Source organism: Achroia grisella, unplaced genomic scaffold (assembly GCF_030625045.1).
Source record: "Achroia grisella isolate CSIRO2021 unplaced genomic scaffold, CSIRO_AGI_Agris_v1 utg515, whole genome shotgun sequence".
Classification (NCBI taxonomy): domain Eukaryota; kingdom Metazoa; phylum Arthropoda; class Insecta; order Lepidoptera; family Pyralidae; genus Achroia; species Achroia grisella.
In genome coordinates, this window is record NW_026712908.1 from 832642 (window position 1) to 848160 (window position 15519).

General features: G+C 29.3%; 1 protein-coding gene across 4 annotated transcripts; it reads left to right on the plus strand.

Annotated features, from left to right (window-relative positions):
- Nucleotides 1-1377: 1377 nt before the first annotated feature.
- Nucleotides 1378-15413, plus strand: LOC131847005 (putative uncharacterized protein DDB_G0282133). Of its 4 annotated transcripts, none has more exons than XM_059196439.1 (22): nucleotides 1378-1506; nucleotides 2348-2488; nucleotides 3374-3496; nucleotides 3635-3823; nucleotides 4278-4361; nucleotides 4756-7710; nucleotides 7788-7874; nucleotides 8204-8350; nucleotides 8732-8857; nucleotides 9112-9264; nucleotides 9357-9527; nucleotides 9607-9756; nucleotides 9859-10017; nucleotides 10150-10305; nucleotides 10408-10560; nucleotides 10882-11007; nucleotides 11625-11684; nucleotides 11936-12082; nucleotides 12340-12438; nucleotides 12823-12921; nucleotides 13063-13133; nucleotides 13336-15413. In XM_059196439.1, the coding sequence occupies exons 1-22, from the start codon at nucleotides 1482-1484 to the stop codon at nucleotides 13798-13800; spliced, it is 5886 nt and encodes a 1961-aa protein (XP_059052422.1). In that variant the 5' UTR covers nucleotides 1378-1481; the 3' UTR covers nucleotides 13801-15413. The 4 variants fall into 4 exon arrangements, with proteins under 4 accessions (XP_059052422.1, XP_059052423.1, XP_059052424.1 ...); XM_059196440.1 differs by having other exon boundaries at nucleotides 10411-10560; XM_059196441.1 differs by having other exon boundaries at nucleotides 9369-9527.
- The last annotated feature ends 106 nt before the right edge of the window (nucleotides 15414-15519 follow it).

Sequence of the window (15519 nt, forward strand, 5' to 3'; positions counted from 1 at the left end):
ATAATAATATATTAGGTAGTACAAGTAGTAAAGTAGCGTATTTACTATCGTAAAAATATTAACTGATTAAAAAATAGATAGTCTAGCCCCTGAGAAAGGACATAGGCCACTTTTAATATGAAAAATGATTGTAAGGGGAATTGTATGGAAGTATTGTCATTAAAGCTAGAAGATTATATTTATTTTTTAGCCTGTTGACTAAATTATCAATTCTCAATCAATCAAAATCTAATTCATCAATCTTTCATATCCACACCAAGGGGTTGAAAACATAAAAGATGTAAGTACCTATCTATTGTCATTTTAAAGCTAGAAGCTTGAAACTTACTTTTTAGGCTGTGGATTAGGATATATATATATATATATAAAGGAAACTGGTTGGAAACGAAAAAGGTTTTATGGAAGTATCGTCGTTTTTAAAGGTGGTAGCCTAAAACTTTTTTTTTTGGGCTGTTGATTATCTGTAGATACTGATGTAATGTACTTTTTGGTATTTTAGCAAGTATTCTTCATATACGTGAAGAATTTAGATTATAATATTATCACAATGGACTGACTTGATATAGAATTTAATTACAAGATTTCGATCTCTTGCACCCATCTGTACTTTCTTCCGTTAATTGCCTCTTTTCTGATGAAAAAGGCAATTAACGGAAGAAAGTACACGTGAAAATATATATATATATCAGTCTGTTAAAAATATTAAAGATTATCAGACAGTTTTAACCATAGACAAAAATAAACGATGTAAAATTTATCATAGTGGCTATATCGAATACCCCTAATTAATGTAACAATGATAATTCTACATACCTATAGCTATATATATATAATATTAAAATTATATAGTAATAATAATTAATCAAGTAGGTACAACTATATTTTTTATTCATATTCTACGCCATATTTACGTCAGTGTTCCCAACAAAACAAACTTTGAATAGTGTTGCAACTAGTAATCTATAATTTCAACTATGCTTTCATTCACAATGAAGTAAAGTATTTTTTAAACATAATGACTTTGTCGTATTTAAAAAAAAACATGTAATATCACTATTAAGATAATCCCTGACAAATATAATATGAGTAGCATAAAAGAATATTTTTAAAGATGTAAAATCAATGTATCAAGATTGGTTATAGAACTGTACTGTTAAAATAGATTTGAAACTGAAATTTACAGTACAAAATTGGTATCTAAATAATTTCTCGAATAATAATTAACTTAACATTTGGATTCAGCAAAATTATTAATATATCCTAAATTATTTGGAAGTTATTGTTGCTGTATTGACTACATTAAAATTGAACAGACATGAAGGAAACAGCAGTAATGCCAATCGAGCCTTGCGCCGCAGTTTTGATTTGACAGTTCTCCGCGTCCAACAGCTGTTTTACCAGTCGTGGGGTGCATAGTTTATACTTATTGTTTCCACGTGTTTACTTATTAGAATATATTCAGTTTTTAGGTTTAACTCGCAATGGAAGAGGATGGAAGCATTAAAGGTGAGCAAATGAAACCTTTACCAATATATATGGAACAGTATTTGGGTCATCAAATAACGTTATCACTCCGAAAGAAGACGCTACGCATGCTTCTAATCTAGAAACATGTTCTAAAAATTATAATTGTAATATATGTTTATCTAACAACTAATTTGGAGTCCTTTATGTTGCATATCCATGCGGCTCTTTTTGCGCATCATAACCCCTCTTATGGCGTGTATGTAGAATTATAGGATCATGTGCGAAGTATCAAACTTCGCTCTTTTGTGAACACATTGTATATAATTATAGATATTTGCCGTATTCCGTATGTAAATAATCAATATAGACACGTTATTCAACATATTTGAACAAAATTTGGATTTCGTTACGGTTAATAATGGCACTTAAAGCACAACTTCACTTAAAAAAAATCACTAACTTTGGGTACATTTTAAAAATTATTTATATATATATATATACAGTACTACACATAATAGCGGTGCGTGTGATAAAAATGTTGTTGAAATACATAGAGGAGCTCCTCTACACTATGCATTTAAACAAAATTTTTATCACCTCAAAATAAATTGTGCAATTTATCACAATTGTAATTACATTGCTTCTACTTGTTGTGTTTGTGTACTTCTTGCCAATAGTGTAGCACATTCTTCCAAAATGTTAAATTTGTATTTTTAATATGCAATAGTTTTACCCAGACACACAGTACATATAGTATACACAGAGTATGAAATATTTATAACCCCAAATATTGTTGATTATCCTTAAGTGAACAAGCTATTTTATGTTGACTTTAATTCGCTTGATATGAGATATAGAAGTTGAATGTTTTACTTTTCAGCTCCTGTCACACGTATGCGGCGCAGACTCTCTGTGGAACAGAATGATGACACAAAATCACCTTCAACTCCTTCCACACCTACCAAAAAAAGAAGTGCTAGAGTAGCTACAAAACCACAGCTAGATTTAATTGATGAAAATGGTACGATTTAAGCAGTTAATTGTCTGTTTATTAGATTCATTTTATGGAAATAAAACTTATTTCTATAAAAGGACACTGTGAACAGTGGGATGTCTGTATTCTAAATGTACATAAAATTATAATACCTTTAATTATTAATCTGTACCCATATTATAATATTAATTGTATATCTATCTGTTTATTCTCTTTTCACAACTACAGAGATCTTAATAAAAAATAATGTATGTTAAATTAGATTATATTATGAGGACTATTGTGTATCTAAAAAACACAGGAAATTGCAAGTAATAGCTAATCTTTACTGATATTATAAATGCGAAAGTAAATCTGTCTGTCTGTCTTGCTTCTACACTAAAACAACTAAAACGAATAAAATTAAATTTGGTATACCGATAGACCCTGAGAAAGTTCTATCTATCTTTTTCGCATCGCAAAAAGACACAGGTTACTTTTTGCTATGCAAAAAAAGGGTTGAAAGGGAAGATGAAAGTTTGTCTGGAAGTATCATCATTTTGAAAGCTAGAAATTTGAAACTTTTTTTTAGACTGTTGATTAAATATAAGTAAATATGATACTTCTAGTTTCTAAAAATGTTATCCTTTGCGGGGTAAATAATGAAATGCGGGATGAAAGTTTGGATGGAAAATTATTATTTTTGAAGTTACAACATGAAACTTTATTTTGGGTTAGATTATTGAACATTTCTTTACTTGATCAAGGTCACTATAATATGCGAAAACGCGGGCATAGCTAGTACTGCATATATTACTATGATTACTACCTATATCAAAATTTATTTTCCAAACAAATTCACTGTTATGTTACTAAAGTGGGTAATTTGTAAAAAAAAAGTAGTCTATATATGTAATTTCAAAAATATATCAGAACCTGACGCAACTGGATATGAAAGTGATGATGAGAGTCTTGTAGTTATACCATCTCCACAAAAATGGGCTGACATCATTGGAGTATCAGGGCCACAAGATATTGTAATGCCAGGAAATACAGGTGAGATATAGATATACTAAAGAGGGTAATTTCTAAAAAAGTAGTCTATACATAACTTTCTGTCCAAAGTGCTCCAAGAAATATGTGTTGTAGTGAGTATATAATAATCATAATACCAGTATATACATGTCATTTCAGCTTCAGATAACACTCCTAAAATAGTCACAAGAAAGACGAAAACGAAAGATGTTCTAGAAGAAGAGAAACCTCTTACACCATCTCGACGCAGCGTCAGAATCAAGTCTAATACAAGCATTGTTGCAGTTACTCCTCAAGCCTTAGATTCGCCAAGAGCCAAAAGAGCTGCTAGAAGAAACTCACAAATTGGTAATTAACATATGTCTACTTTTCTCTATCTTTCTATATCTTGTCTGTTTATTAAGTCTTCATGTAAAAACGACCGTAATATAAAGAATAATAATTGTTTTTGTTAATATCTTACAATGAGTCCATACACATACAATTTTATCAATTAATTTATTAAAGTTATAAATGGAAGTCAAAGAGATGCTTAACTTAATGTATTATCTACAAATCCTACAAATGTCGTAGCCAAAATTACATTCTAATATTTAAAGCTTTGTTACTATTTGAAATTAATATAGTTATTTGGAGTGTATTTCACTTTGCATTTATAATAAACTAGCAATAAAGATATATAATCTATATAATTAAATATTTACAATATGTACATAATGTAAATATAGTATATATATAGTTTATATATATTTTTATGTTTACTGGAAAATGGAAAAACTGAAACACTATTATCTGATTTCAGAAAGTGATAGTGAAGCTCCTCTTACACCAGCAAGACAAACGAGAAGAACAAGAAAAAATTCATCATCTAGCATTGATCAACAAGGTAAATGAAGAAATTTTAGGGTGAAAACATTAATAATAAAATGCTTGCTGTGCCAGGCATTAAAATATATCAATATATATATTAATATTCCTAACACTAATGAATTTTGTGCCGATGGTGAACAATAATTCTAAATATGAAACCAATAAATATATAAATGGTAGAATAGAAGCAAATATCTCCTAACTAGTCATACAATTTATAATTAGAAAGTTAGAACATAGAAAAATCATGCCATAATCATTTAATTTTTCATGTTAGGGGCCATCCATATATTACATACATTAAGAGGCGTGTTTGTTGAACTTAGTCCAGTCTCTTTTCTCGTTATTATTTCGTATAGTCTCTTCTTCTTTATAAATATGTAAAATGTAGATTTATTAATGTTTTGCAGATGCAGTTTTACATAACAAAACATCCACCATTACGGAATCTATAGCTGAAGAGATAGAAGCAAATGACAACAATACAAAAACTTATACAGACACAGATAAAGAAAACTCAGTTCATTTAAGCCCTAAATCTAAAAGTATAGCTGGTGAAAATAATTACAATAACAATAATGATTCTGAAATAAAAGACTCATTAAATTCAGTTAATAAAAAAAATATGTGTAACAGTGAGCCCTTTGTTATGTTGAATCCTTTAATTTTACAATATGATAATGAGGGTACTGTAAATTTAGTTATCCAAAAAAGTTCAACAGAAAATTCAAAACTAAACATTGTTGATACATCTGTTAATACAACTTTTGACAATAATATTAATGTAATTGACGTAAACAAATCGACAGCACGAGATGAGGTCAATTATCAAGTGTCAAGTACTGCAGACAATAAAAAACATAGTGAAAAATTGAAACTGTCAGAGTCAGCTGCCAATCTGCTTAGTAAATTAGATCTTAAGCCGAAGAAAAAATCCACTATTAATAAAAGTGCTTCATATATTGAAGATACTAATAATATAAAAAGTAAAAGATGTAGAACCAAATCATGGACAAATGCATCTCAAGCATCCTTACCAAACAATCACCTTGACTTTTATAGTGACAATGAAATAGTAAAAGCAAATAAGAAAACTAAGAATACTAGTGAGGCACATGACATATTTAAAAAAACTGATTCTATTGGTAACTATATAAATAGAAATAAAGAAGAGTGTATTGTAAATAAAGCAGCAATCTTAACAGATAGATGTTCTATTACAATAGTACCACATGAAGTTGATACTATTGACAACAAACACAGTGACGAAAGAAATAGTAGTAATTTTCAAAGTGACCAAATTTCTGAAGTAGACTTATTAAGAAAAGCACCGGTTTCAGCCATACAATCCACTGTGTACTTTGAAGACTCTGATACAGAGAGTAAGAGAAAGTCCAAAAATAAAAACTTATCTGATAATGAAGATCAATGTGTTCCAGTGATAAATAACAATTTTGATATCAATAATTCTCTAAAAACATCTTGCATTGATACATTAGATCTAATAAATAAAAAGAAAAATTCTTCAATTGCTAAAATGGCTAACCAGAAATCTGGCGACAATTCTGGTTGTGAGCCCATGGATATTGATGAAAGTGTTCCAAATACATCGATAATCAATATATCTAATAACTCATTACAGATTTGTGTTAATGATAAAGATATTAATAAAAAAAGACATTCTTCCCAAGATGTTACAAATCTAAATAACAGTAATAATAATTTATCACATTCAAAATCACAAAATTTGGAAAAGACACAAAATGAAAATAAAAGTACTCTTATATTATCTCAGTTAAAGGATGAATCAACAACCGGAAATAATATGACAAAGTCTCCAGTGCATCGCGTCAATGGAATTAATAACATTGATGACGATGGTAAGAAAATTGACAAAAAGAATATCTCACATGATTATTCAACCAGTACTCCATTACAAGAGAAAACTTTAAGGAAAAGGGCCATGCAAATTAATACATCGGTTATAAATAAATCTAACACTGAATCCAAAGATGTTTTGCTGATTAATAAAGATAAAATCAAAAAGAAGACAAAGAAATATCAAAACCTCGATACTACTGCACAGGATAATTCAGATTCAGAAGAAGAATCGTATTCACACCAAGAATCAAATTCTGAGAGAAAATCAACAAGAAAAAAAACATCCTTTCTCGACGACGAACCTGAAGAAGCTAGTGACGATTATGAGTCAGGTGATAGCAGAGACGAAGACGAAAGACAGTACGAAAAAGAAAATGAAATTATAGATAAAGGAGAAACTTTGGATTCTGATGATGTAGTAACTGATGACACTGATTATGAAAAAGACTCTTTTGTCGTAAGTTCTGATGAAGAAGATAATGAATTATTGGATGGTTCTGGCGATGATCTTTCCATGAGTGATAATGAGCTTACGATGAGTAAGAAATCAAAGAATAAATATAATGAACGGAAAAATAAGGAACAAAAAAATGCTTCAAGAGAAATGTTTGAATCTCGTCATAATATATCAAAATCAGAAAGGTTAAATTCTAAAAAAGCGAACCGACAACGTTTAGACTCTTCCAGTATATATTCTGAAGAAGAATTGAAAGCTGCTTCAAAGAAACGTAAAAGATTGAGATTAAGTTCTACTCAAGAATTGGATACAGACGAATTGAACATTAAGAAGAATAATGGTTTAGCTGATTCTGTTTTAAATGTCAGTGCAAATAAGGAACCAGAAATATCGATGCATATTGAAACTGATCTGGAGAAAGGTGATCCTCTAGAAATGTCAATGCAAATGAAATTGGAGCCCAAAACACCTCAAAAGAATTTGGACATTACCACAGTCCCTATCATTGATGATGTTGAAGAAATAGAGATTAATGTCAATCTATCAATGGGCAATGTCACATATGAGTCATCTGATCCATTACAAAATGTAGAACTTGATGAAAATGATTCATTAAGTGAAGATGGAGAGATAATAGTTAACTATGATTCAATCTTAAAAGATCTAAATAATATAAAAGATCTCAAGATTAAAGTAAACAGGTCCTTAGATTCTAATAAAAATAACAATGAAAAATCTAATGACCCAATTATAGATCAACTTAATCTTACTCAGAATAAAAAATCTAAGAAAACTAATAAGCATTCATTATCAAATGGTAAAGAACTTCAAAATATTAAGGGTAATGAAAAGCCCAAAGAATTTGATAATGATGATTCATCTAACTCTATTGATCTAAAATTGTTATTTTCTGAAGATAGTATGGACACTGAAAATAATGCTACTGATAAGAACAGTGTAGTAACTAGTAATTCTAAGGAATATATTCCTTTAAAAAAATCTGAAGGAAAAACAAACATTCCAAATGGTAAATATTTACTAATTATGCTAACAGTACTATCTCATTTTTTAATAAATTGCTTTAGTTTTATGTATGTTTTTCAGATATTACTGTGATAAAAGAACATAATTTTTCATTCAGCAATGAAAAAACTAAAAACCGCAAGTCATTATCCAGCATGGAAGATTTCGGTGAGTGACTTAGTGCTATATAGTTTCACACAAAGTTTTCTGTAATAACTTATAAACATATTATGATACAATAATAAAATATGTTACAGCTTCTTCTGCTTAGATTGCAACTATTTGCAAAATATAAATCTGTAAATAGTAGAATTAGTGTCTATTGAAATGACAGTATGGGCAGCTTAGTGTGAAAAAGCAGTATGCACTGTAATATATAATAGCTGTAATTATTTGTATTTATGTTTTTCTTACTATTTTTTATTTGAATCTTTGAAATAGTGATTACATATATATTTTCAGTATCAAATATAATTATTATTGTTTATACTTTGCAGTACATAACCAAGAAGATGAACTGCTACCTGTATTTATTGATACAATTGGGGCTCGCGGTGATGATCTACCTGAAAATATGTCTCTTAATACCAGTAAGAAAAAGAAGAATAAAACAGAAAGGAATCTGTCAATGAATTGTGAACAAGGTATTTTTATAGAATTTATATATTTCAGTTAAATTTGTTATATGTAACTATAATGACAAAAAGAAACTGACAGCCTACCTAATGATGAGTGACATATGCCTCCTATATACATGAGAGTAGAATGGACATCACATCATCCTATGACACTTTGTATTACTCATGTCATGATCTCTCTATGGGAGTCCTCAAGTAATCCGAAATTTCATCATTCTATGTAATAATATTTTACTATTTTGTACATACCCCACTTACTTATATATTATCATTATTATAAATAAGTTCAAATTAATCATAGTCATAAGAGAGAATTATAAGGTTCCACTTATACTCTGTATTAATATATTCTTTAGTATATTGAACTATATTTTTATATAATTTCAGTAAATGAGACACTGTCTGATACATTTAATGACAGTGTCACAGACAAGGAACAAAGTACAAAGAAAAAAAAGAAGAAAAAGAGACATAATATATCAGTTAATACATCGCAGGTGGTGGCAGTAGAAGGTAATTTGTATTTTTATTCTAATTCAACATTCATATGTTATCTGTACAGATGCCACCTGTCAAAGTACACTGCTAGCCCCTTCCCTCCAATAACAATGCTAAATCTTAATTATATAGCAGTGTAATTCTAAAAGAAGTTTACTAACTCCATTAATAGTAGTTATTGAAGTAATGAACTTGGTTAACAATTAATTATATTATTAAAGCAATGTAAAATTTTCATATTATATCAACTGTTACTGTAATTTTAACAGATAACAAAATTAATGAAGAAGAGGACATGTCTGAATCAACTAGTGTAAGTGCAGCAAATAAATCGCTCAATGTGTCACTGGAGAATAGTGCAAAGAAAAAAAAGAAACATAATACATCTACTCGTGATACTTCCCAGCAATTACTAGAAAAAGGTATTATAAAACTAAACAACTTGGCGAACCACTACAACTATTAAACAAGATTTTGCGTTTTTATACTATAATATATATTAACTAAATTACAGTAATTTTAACAGATAACAAAATGGATGAAGAAGAGAACATGTCTGAATCAACTAATGTTAATGCAGCAAATAAATCACTCAATTTGTCACTTGGGGACAGTGCAAAGAACAAGAAGAACAAGAAACATAATACATCTAATCTAGATACCTCCCAGCAAGTAGCAGAAACAGGTATTTTACTAAACAATTTTGTAATTAACTATTACAGCTAATTTTGAAGTTTTGTTCTAAATAACCATAATTTTAACAGGTAAAAAATTACATGAGGAACAACACACGTCTACATCTAATGTAGCAAATAAATCACTGAATGTGTCACTGGAGGATAGTGCAAAGAAAAAAAAGAAAAAGAAACATAACACATCTACTCTTGATACTTCCCAACAAGTAGTAGAAAAAGGTATTTTACTGAACAATTTGGTAAACCACTACAACTGTTAAAGAAATTTTTTAAGATTTAATACTATAGTATATATTATCTAAATGAGAGTATTTTCAACAGATAGAGATGTACATGAAGAAGAGGACATGTCTGAAGCAACTAGTTTTAGTGCAGCAACTAATTCGCTCATTGTGTCACTGGAGAATAGTGCAAAGAAAAAGAAGAAAAATCAACATAATACATCTACTCTAGATACTTCCCTGCAAGTAGCAGAAAAAGGTATTATAAAACTAAAGTTTGCCACCATTGTAGTATAAAAAAAACTAAATTATTTAGTAAACCACTACAACTTTTGAAGCTATTTTCGAAGTGTTTATTAGTGTATCAAGTAAATTACTGTAATTTTGACAGATAACGACGTACATAAAAAAGAGGACATATCTGAAGGAACTAGTGTTACTGCAACAAATAAATCGCTCAATGTGTCACTGGAGGATAGTGCAAAGAAAAAAAAGAAAAATAAACATAATACTACTCTGGATACTCCTCAGCAAGTATCAGATAAAGGTATTATTAAATTTATTAAGTTGGACAACCACTACTACTATTAATTTTCAAATTTAAATGCTATTTACACCAATATATATAAACCAATTACTGTAATTTTAGCAGGTAAAAAAATAAATGAAGAACAGCACATGTCTACATCTAATGTAGCAAATAAATCACTGAATGTGTCACTGGAGGATAGTGCAGAGAAAAAGAAAAAAAAGAAACGTGATATATCTACTCTTGATATTTCCAAGCCATTAGTAGAAAAAGGTATGAACTATTTTATATCCTGTATAAAAATTATATCCGTTATTTAGTACTAAAAAATTATGAAACTTCCCCCATTGTCATGATTTCCCTATTTTAAACTTTTACATTGCTGGCCCACTACTTTTGGTCATGGTATGATTTTATGTAGCCTATAACCTTCCTCGATAAATGAACTATCAAAAACTAAAAGATTATTAAAAATCGGATCAGTAGTATCCCGATGATGCTAATATATAAACAGGAAAAGTTTATGATGAACGATAGATAAATCCAATGTTTAGGAAGGTAATAATAAATGCAATATTTTTAATCTTATTGCAGATGAGATTCTTGATGCTGGTTCCACTACAATTAGTAATATTCTCGAAACAAACACAAAGAAGAAAAATAAAAAGAAACAAAGTACATCATTCACTGGTTATATTACTTCAGAAAATGTAATACAAGGTACGAATTAATTATATATAAACTTTTATACCATACACATGAAAACATGTTCACACATTTACGAAGAGTAAAGGTACTTTGTGTGTGTATCTATGGTAAGGTATCTATCTGACTTAGAATTAATTAATCCATATTACCTACATGGTGATAAGTTTCATCAGTCTCTTATAAACATAAACAGCAGCACGGACGTCGTCATATACCGTGTGTTTCGGAGGATTAAAGTGCTATGCCTCAGTAGCCTGTATCCCGTCATTTCACTGCTTTATCTCTCCCCCTTTACCGTAATAAGCTTCTTGGCGTCAGAAATAGGTGAAACTGAAATACTCACACAGACGATTTTTTATGAGGTCTACCTCGGTAGAATGTGTAGTAATTATGAGATATATTAAAGTATACGCGCATATTAAGGCTTGAAAAATAGCTTCATATTCAATAGCGTCAACTAAGCTATTTTTCTTCAAATCCCCTCGATCAAAAGCCTCGGTAGTCTAGTAGTTTAGCACACCACTTTCCTTCGGATGGTGGCGGGTTCGATTCCTCGCTGGTCTGGGTATTATCTATGTATAATATGTATGTATTTAAAAAAATATATCAATTTGAGAATTAATTTTCAGATGCTACAGATGATGCTCCTCTTGAAGTACCTTTTGAAAGTCATAAAAAATCCGAAAGTGGTAAGTACACAGGTACTAAATCTTTTAATTATTATTATACGAGAATGAGATGTTGATTAGAATTTACTTACCTATGACTAGTTGTGTCCATGTGCCTGAGAAGACATATTTTTAACCGCTTTAAGTTAGAACGTTATTTGTAAGCATTAATTATGTATTTCATACATTTATATATCACATAGTATAGTATGGGAAAATAACATATAATTCTTTATAGATTTCTGTTTCATCAAGTGGTTTTTTTTTAATAGATAATCTTGTGATAGAGAGTATGTCTAATACTATGAATACCAAAAGCAATGACAAATCTTCAACTGAAGTTAACCTACATAATTCTCTGGGAAGTGGTAAAAAGAAGAGGAAGTCAAAGACAGACGCTAGCCCTAAAATGGCAGAAGGTAAATTAATTTCTTATATACAATTGTACCATGTAACTTAGTCTATTTTCCGCATTTAGTCTGTTAACTGCAGCATTGTGTGTGTAATCTTTACATTTTTATATATTGAGTTATTGAACTGCTTTAACATTGTTATTTAGTTTTACTCCATTATAATTTAAGATTTTAAAAAGATTATACCTATAATTAAACAAATATTTTTAATAAAATTGTAGTACATAATTTTTCATGTATATTATTTTATTTAAATGTTACAGATATATTGACACATAGTGTGAGCACTGACGAAGTACAAAGTGGAAAGAAACGCAAACGAAATGTATCTCCTTCTACGAATACTGAGGAAAATTTGAAAGGTAGGGGTAAGATAAGCACATAATTTTAACCATCTTTATCCCTTGTCTGTTACGAGGTAGGCAGACAGGACAGACCACCTATAACCATTTTTAGTAGAATAAATTATCGTAATAACACAAACATAATATACGAAGCTGCTGACATAGAGGCATATTGCTATGCATGACAGTTTTCGGGTTCCAAATTAAAATTTCAGACAGACAAGTTGTTTCATAAAAAAACTAAGTTTTGAAAATTTCCACTCCAGATATTGTAGAAGTTTGTAACAGTTTCTTGTCTGGTTTTTTATGACAGAGAACTGAAGACAAGAAAAGCAGTTTTGTGTTACTTGTGTTGTGTTTACATATTGTTTCAAATATAATAGCATATTATGTTATGCACAGGTGGCCCAAAAAGATCTGAAGTATCTAATGAATTATTATCAAATAGTAAAAATAAGAAACGCAAGTTAGCTCATCTAGAAGACATTAATGAAGAAAAAGGTAAATAAAGTCGCATTATTAACATTTTTTTATTTACGTCGTACTAATATTAAGAGATACGTGATAGTCCAGTTGTTGTTTGTTCGGATTAATTTTTTCTACATTTTCATGCAAAAATACAGATTTCCGTTTTTTTTTCAGACACAAACCCGAAAAAAGTTAATAAAAAACGTAAGGAAAGGGATGGTGATGAAGAAAGTAAATCATCAAAGGTAAATAAGACTTTATTAGAAGATTTTTCATGATAGTAATATAATAAGAAAGCAATTGCGTACATAATGTTCAATGTATATGTAGAAAATATACTATATAGTTTAGCCAGATAAAATAACAGTAGTGACCCATTACTACTGGTTTTTTATCTGGACTAAGACTGCACCCATGCAATGATATAACTTTTGTTTGAATTTTCAGATATTCAAGAAAAACTCATCTGATAAAGTTAGTGTACCACGTTTGCCTTCAGCTATTCTCAATCAAATAGACGCCAAGCCAAAACAAGAGATACTGGATATGAAAAAATCGAAAATTACATCAACAACACAATTTCAAGTACAGGAAATAATTAAAAGGAAAAATAAACCTTCCAACTTTTTAGAGGAGAGTGTGTACCTAAATCATACAAAAGAAAACAAGAAACAAAAGAGAAAGATGAAAATTCCTAAAGTTCTTCCTTTTATACCCTCAGCTTCAACATCAGGCAATGGCTTTACTACTAACTTTCAAATCAATGTTATACCAAAAGAAACTAAATTTATAGCTGAAACTGCAAATATTAAGAGTTTTAAGAATGAATATTTGTACGGTAAAAAAATTAAACGATTAGGTACATATGAAATGTATAAGAAACAAAGAAATGTAAAGATGTCCAAATTTTAATTTGCTTATTTTGCATATTGTATAACTTTCCATCATGAATTCCGCCTTTACCTTCTTTATTTCAGTGGTATCACTAATGTTAAAACATCAGTATGTAACTATTTTAAGTGTCGTGACTGTTAGTGCCAAGTTAATATTTTAAGTTTTCTTATTCTTAAATTTACTTCGCAATTGTGAAAATTTTCTACTAGATACCTAGTTATATAGGCTGTAACTGAATTGGTTATTCATGAATTACATACTTTTTCCAAAGAAACATAGGTAAATAAATTTCGTATAAACAACGCGGGCATTTCCATGGTCATCTCACTACATCTATTCACAAAATAATTCTATATAGGTATACCCCACCCATGTCTCTTAAGAAAAAAACTTAAATGTAATCGATTTTGAGAACTTCCACATTATTCCGATTATAATCTATCTGTTTGTAATTTTATATCAAGCCTTATAGTTGCAGAATTGTAGATATTAAGCCGATCAATTGGTATAGATTGCATATTTAATCTCGGGATTCCTATCTTTTTGTAAGTAATAAATAGTTATTTTTTTTTATAAATAAAGTTTTTCAGCAGGCTGAAGAAATCAATTGTAAATGTCAGTTACATAGGACTATTAATTATGTGTACGAGAAAGGAGATAAATCTAAGAATTTGAGTTTCTGACTGTTAACATAATTTATTAACTTATTTGTAGAATGTCACTGCATGTTAAAGATGTCATGACATTTTGGTTTAATTTGTTGTATGAAAGTGTTTTTATTATTATTTTTCCTTAGTATTACGATTATTTTTATTTAACAATGTCTCGAAGCTGCCTAAATAAAGAGCAAGTAACAACCGTTAATCTAAGTGTTCGCTAAATATATGTACGATTTAGGTTGTATGATAACTGGAAGCAACAAAATCTAAAACAAATGTTGCGTATTTATAAACTGTAAGAGTTTTGATATTACTTATTTAGTTTTGTTCATTCACCTTTAATTAACAAAATCAAAATAACATATTGAAGTCACATTCTCAATCCCATGCTGTGATGTTGTCCATACACAGTCCTAAATTTACAATTCAAATATACCTACAGTAGAAGTTAATTTTCCAGTATTTGTTGCAAAAGAATTAACTATTCTCTTGTAATTATTGTAATTAAACGACCATATTACTATTGCCTCATAATATTTATGTTCTTAAACCAACAAAATGACTGTCGTTACTATTATCACACAGCATTTACCATTTTATTTGTCACTATTAAGAAAATTACTAAAGTAGTATATTCATATAAATATATTTAGTACTGAAACTTTACTTAGAAGCATCATACTGTATCCAAAATACTCTTTCCGTTATTATCCTATTTAAAATAACTTAATTATAATCAATAATCATTATTTTATCCTGACTAAAACTTGTTATTTGCTGTAGTTTTGTATATGTTTAAGTTATTTAGGATTTTATACGTTTCAAATTTCCCGCTTAGGATCGATAAGTCACTATGATGTCTACCAGTTGTCGCCACTGTCGTTAAAAAAGTGGTATTACCCATGTGCCTTTTATTTAGTTTGTTATCGATTGAAAATTTGATTATTTTAATATATAATTCAATAAACATGATCCTTGAATGAATTTCATTATTTGTATGTATTCACATTGATATTTATGAGTACATACACGACAAAAACACTTCCCGCCTTATCATGCCGGTGTAAACAAACCGCCA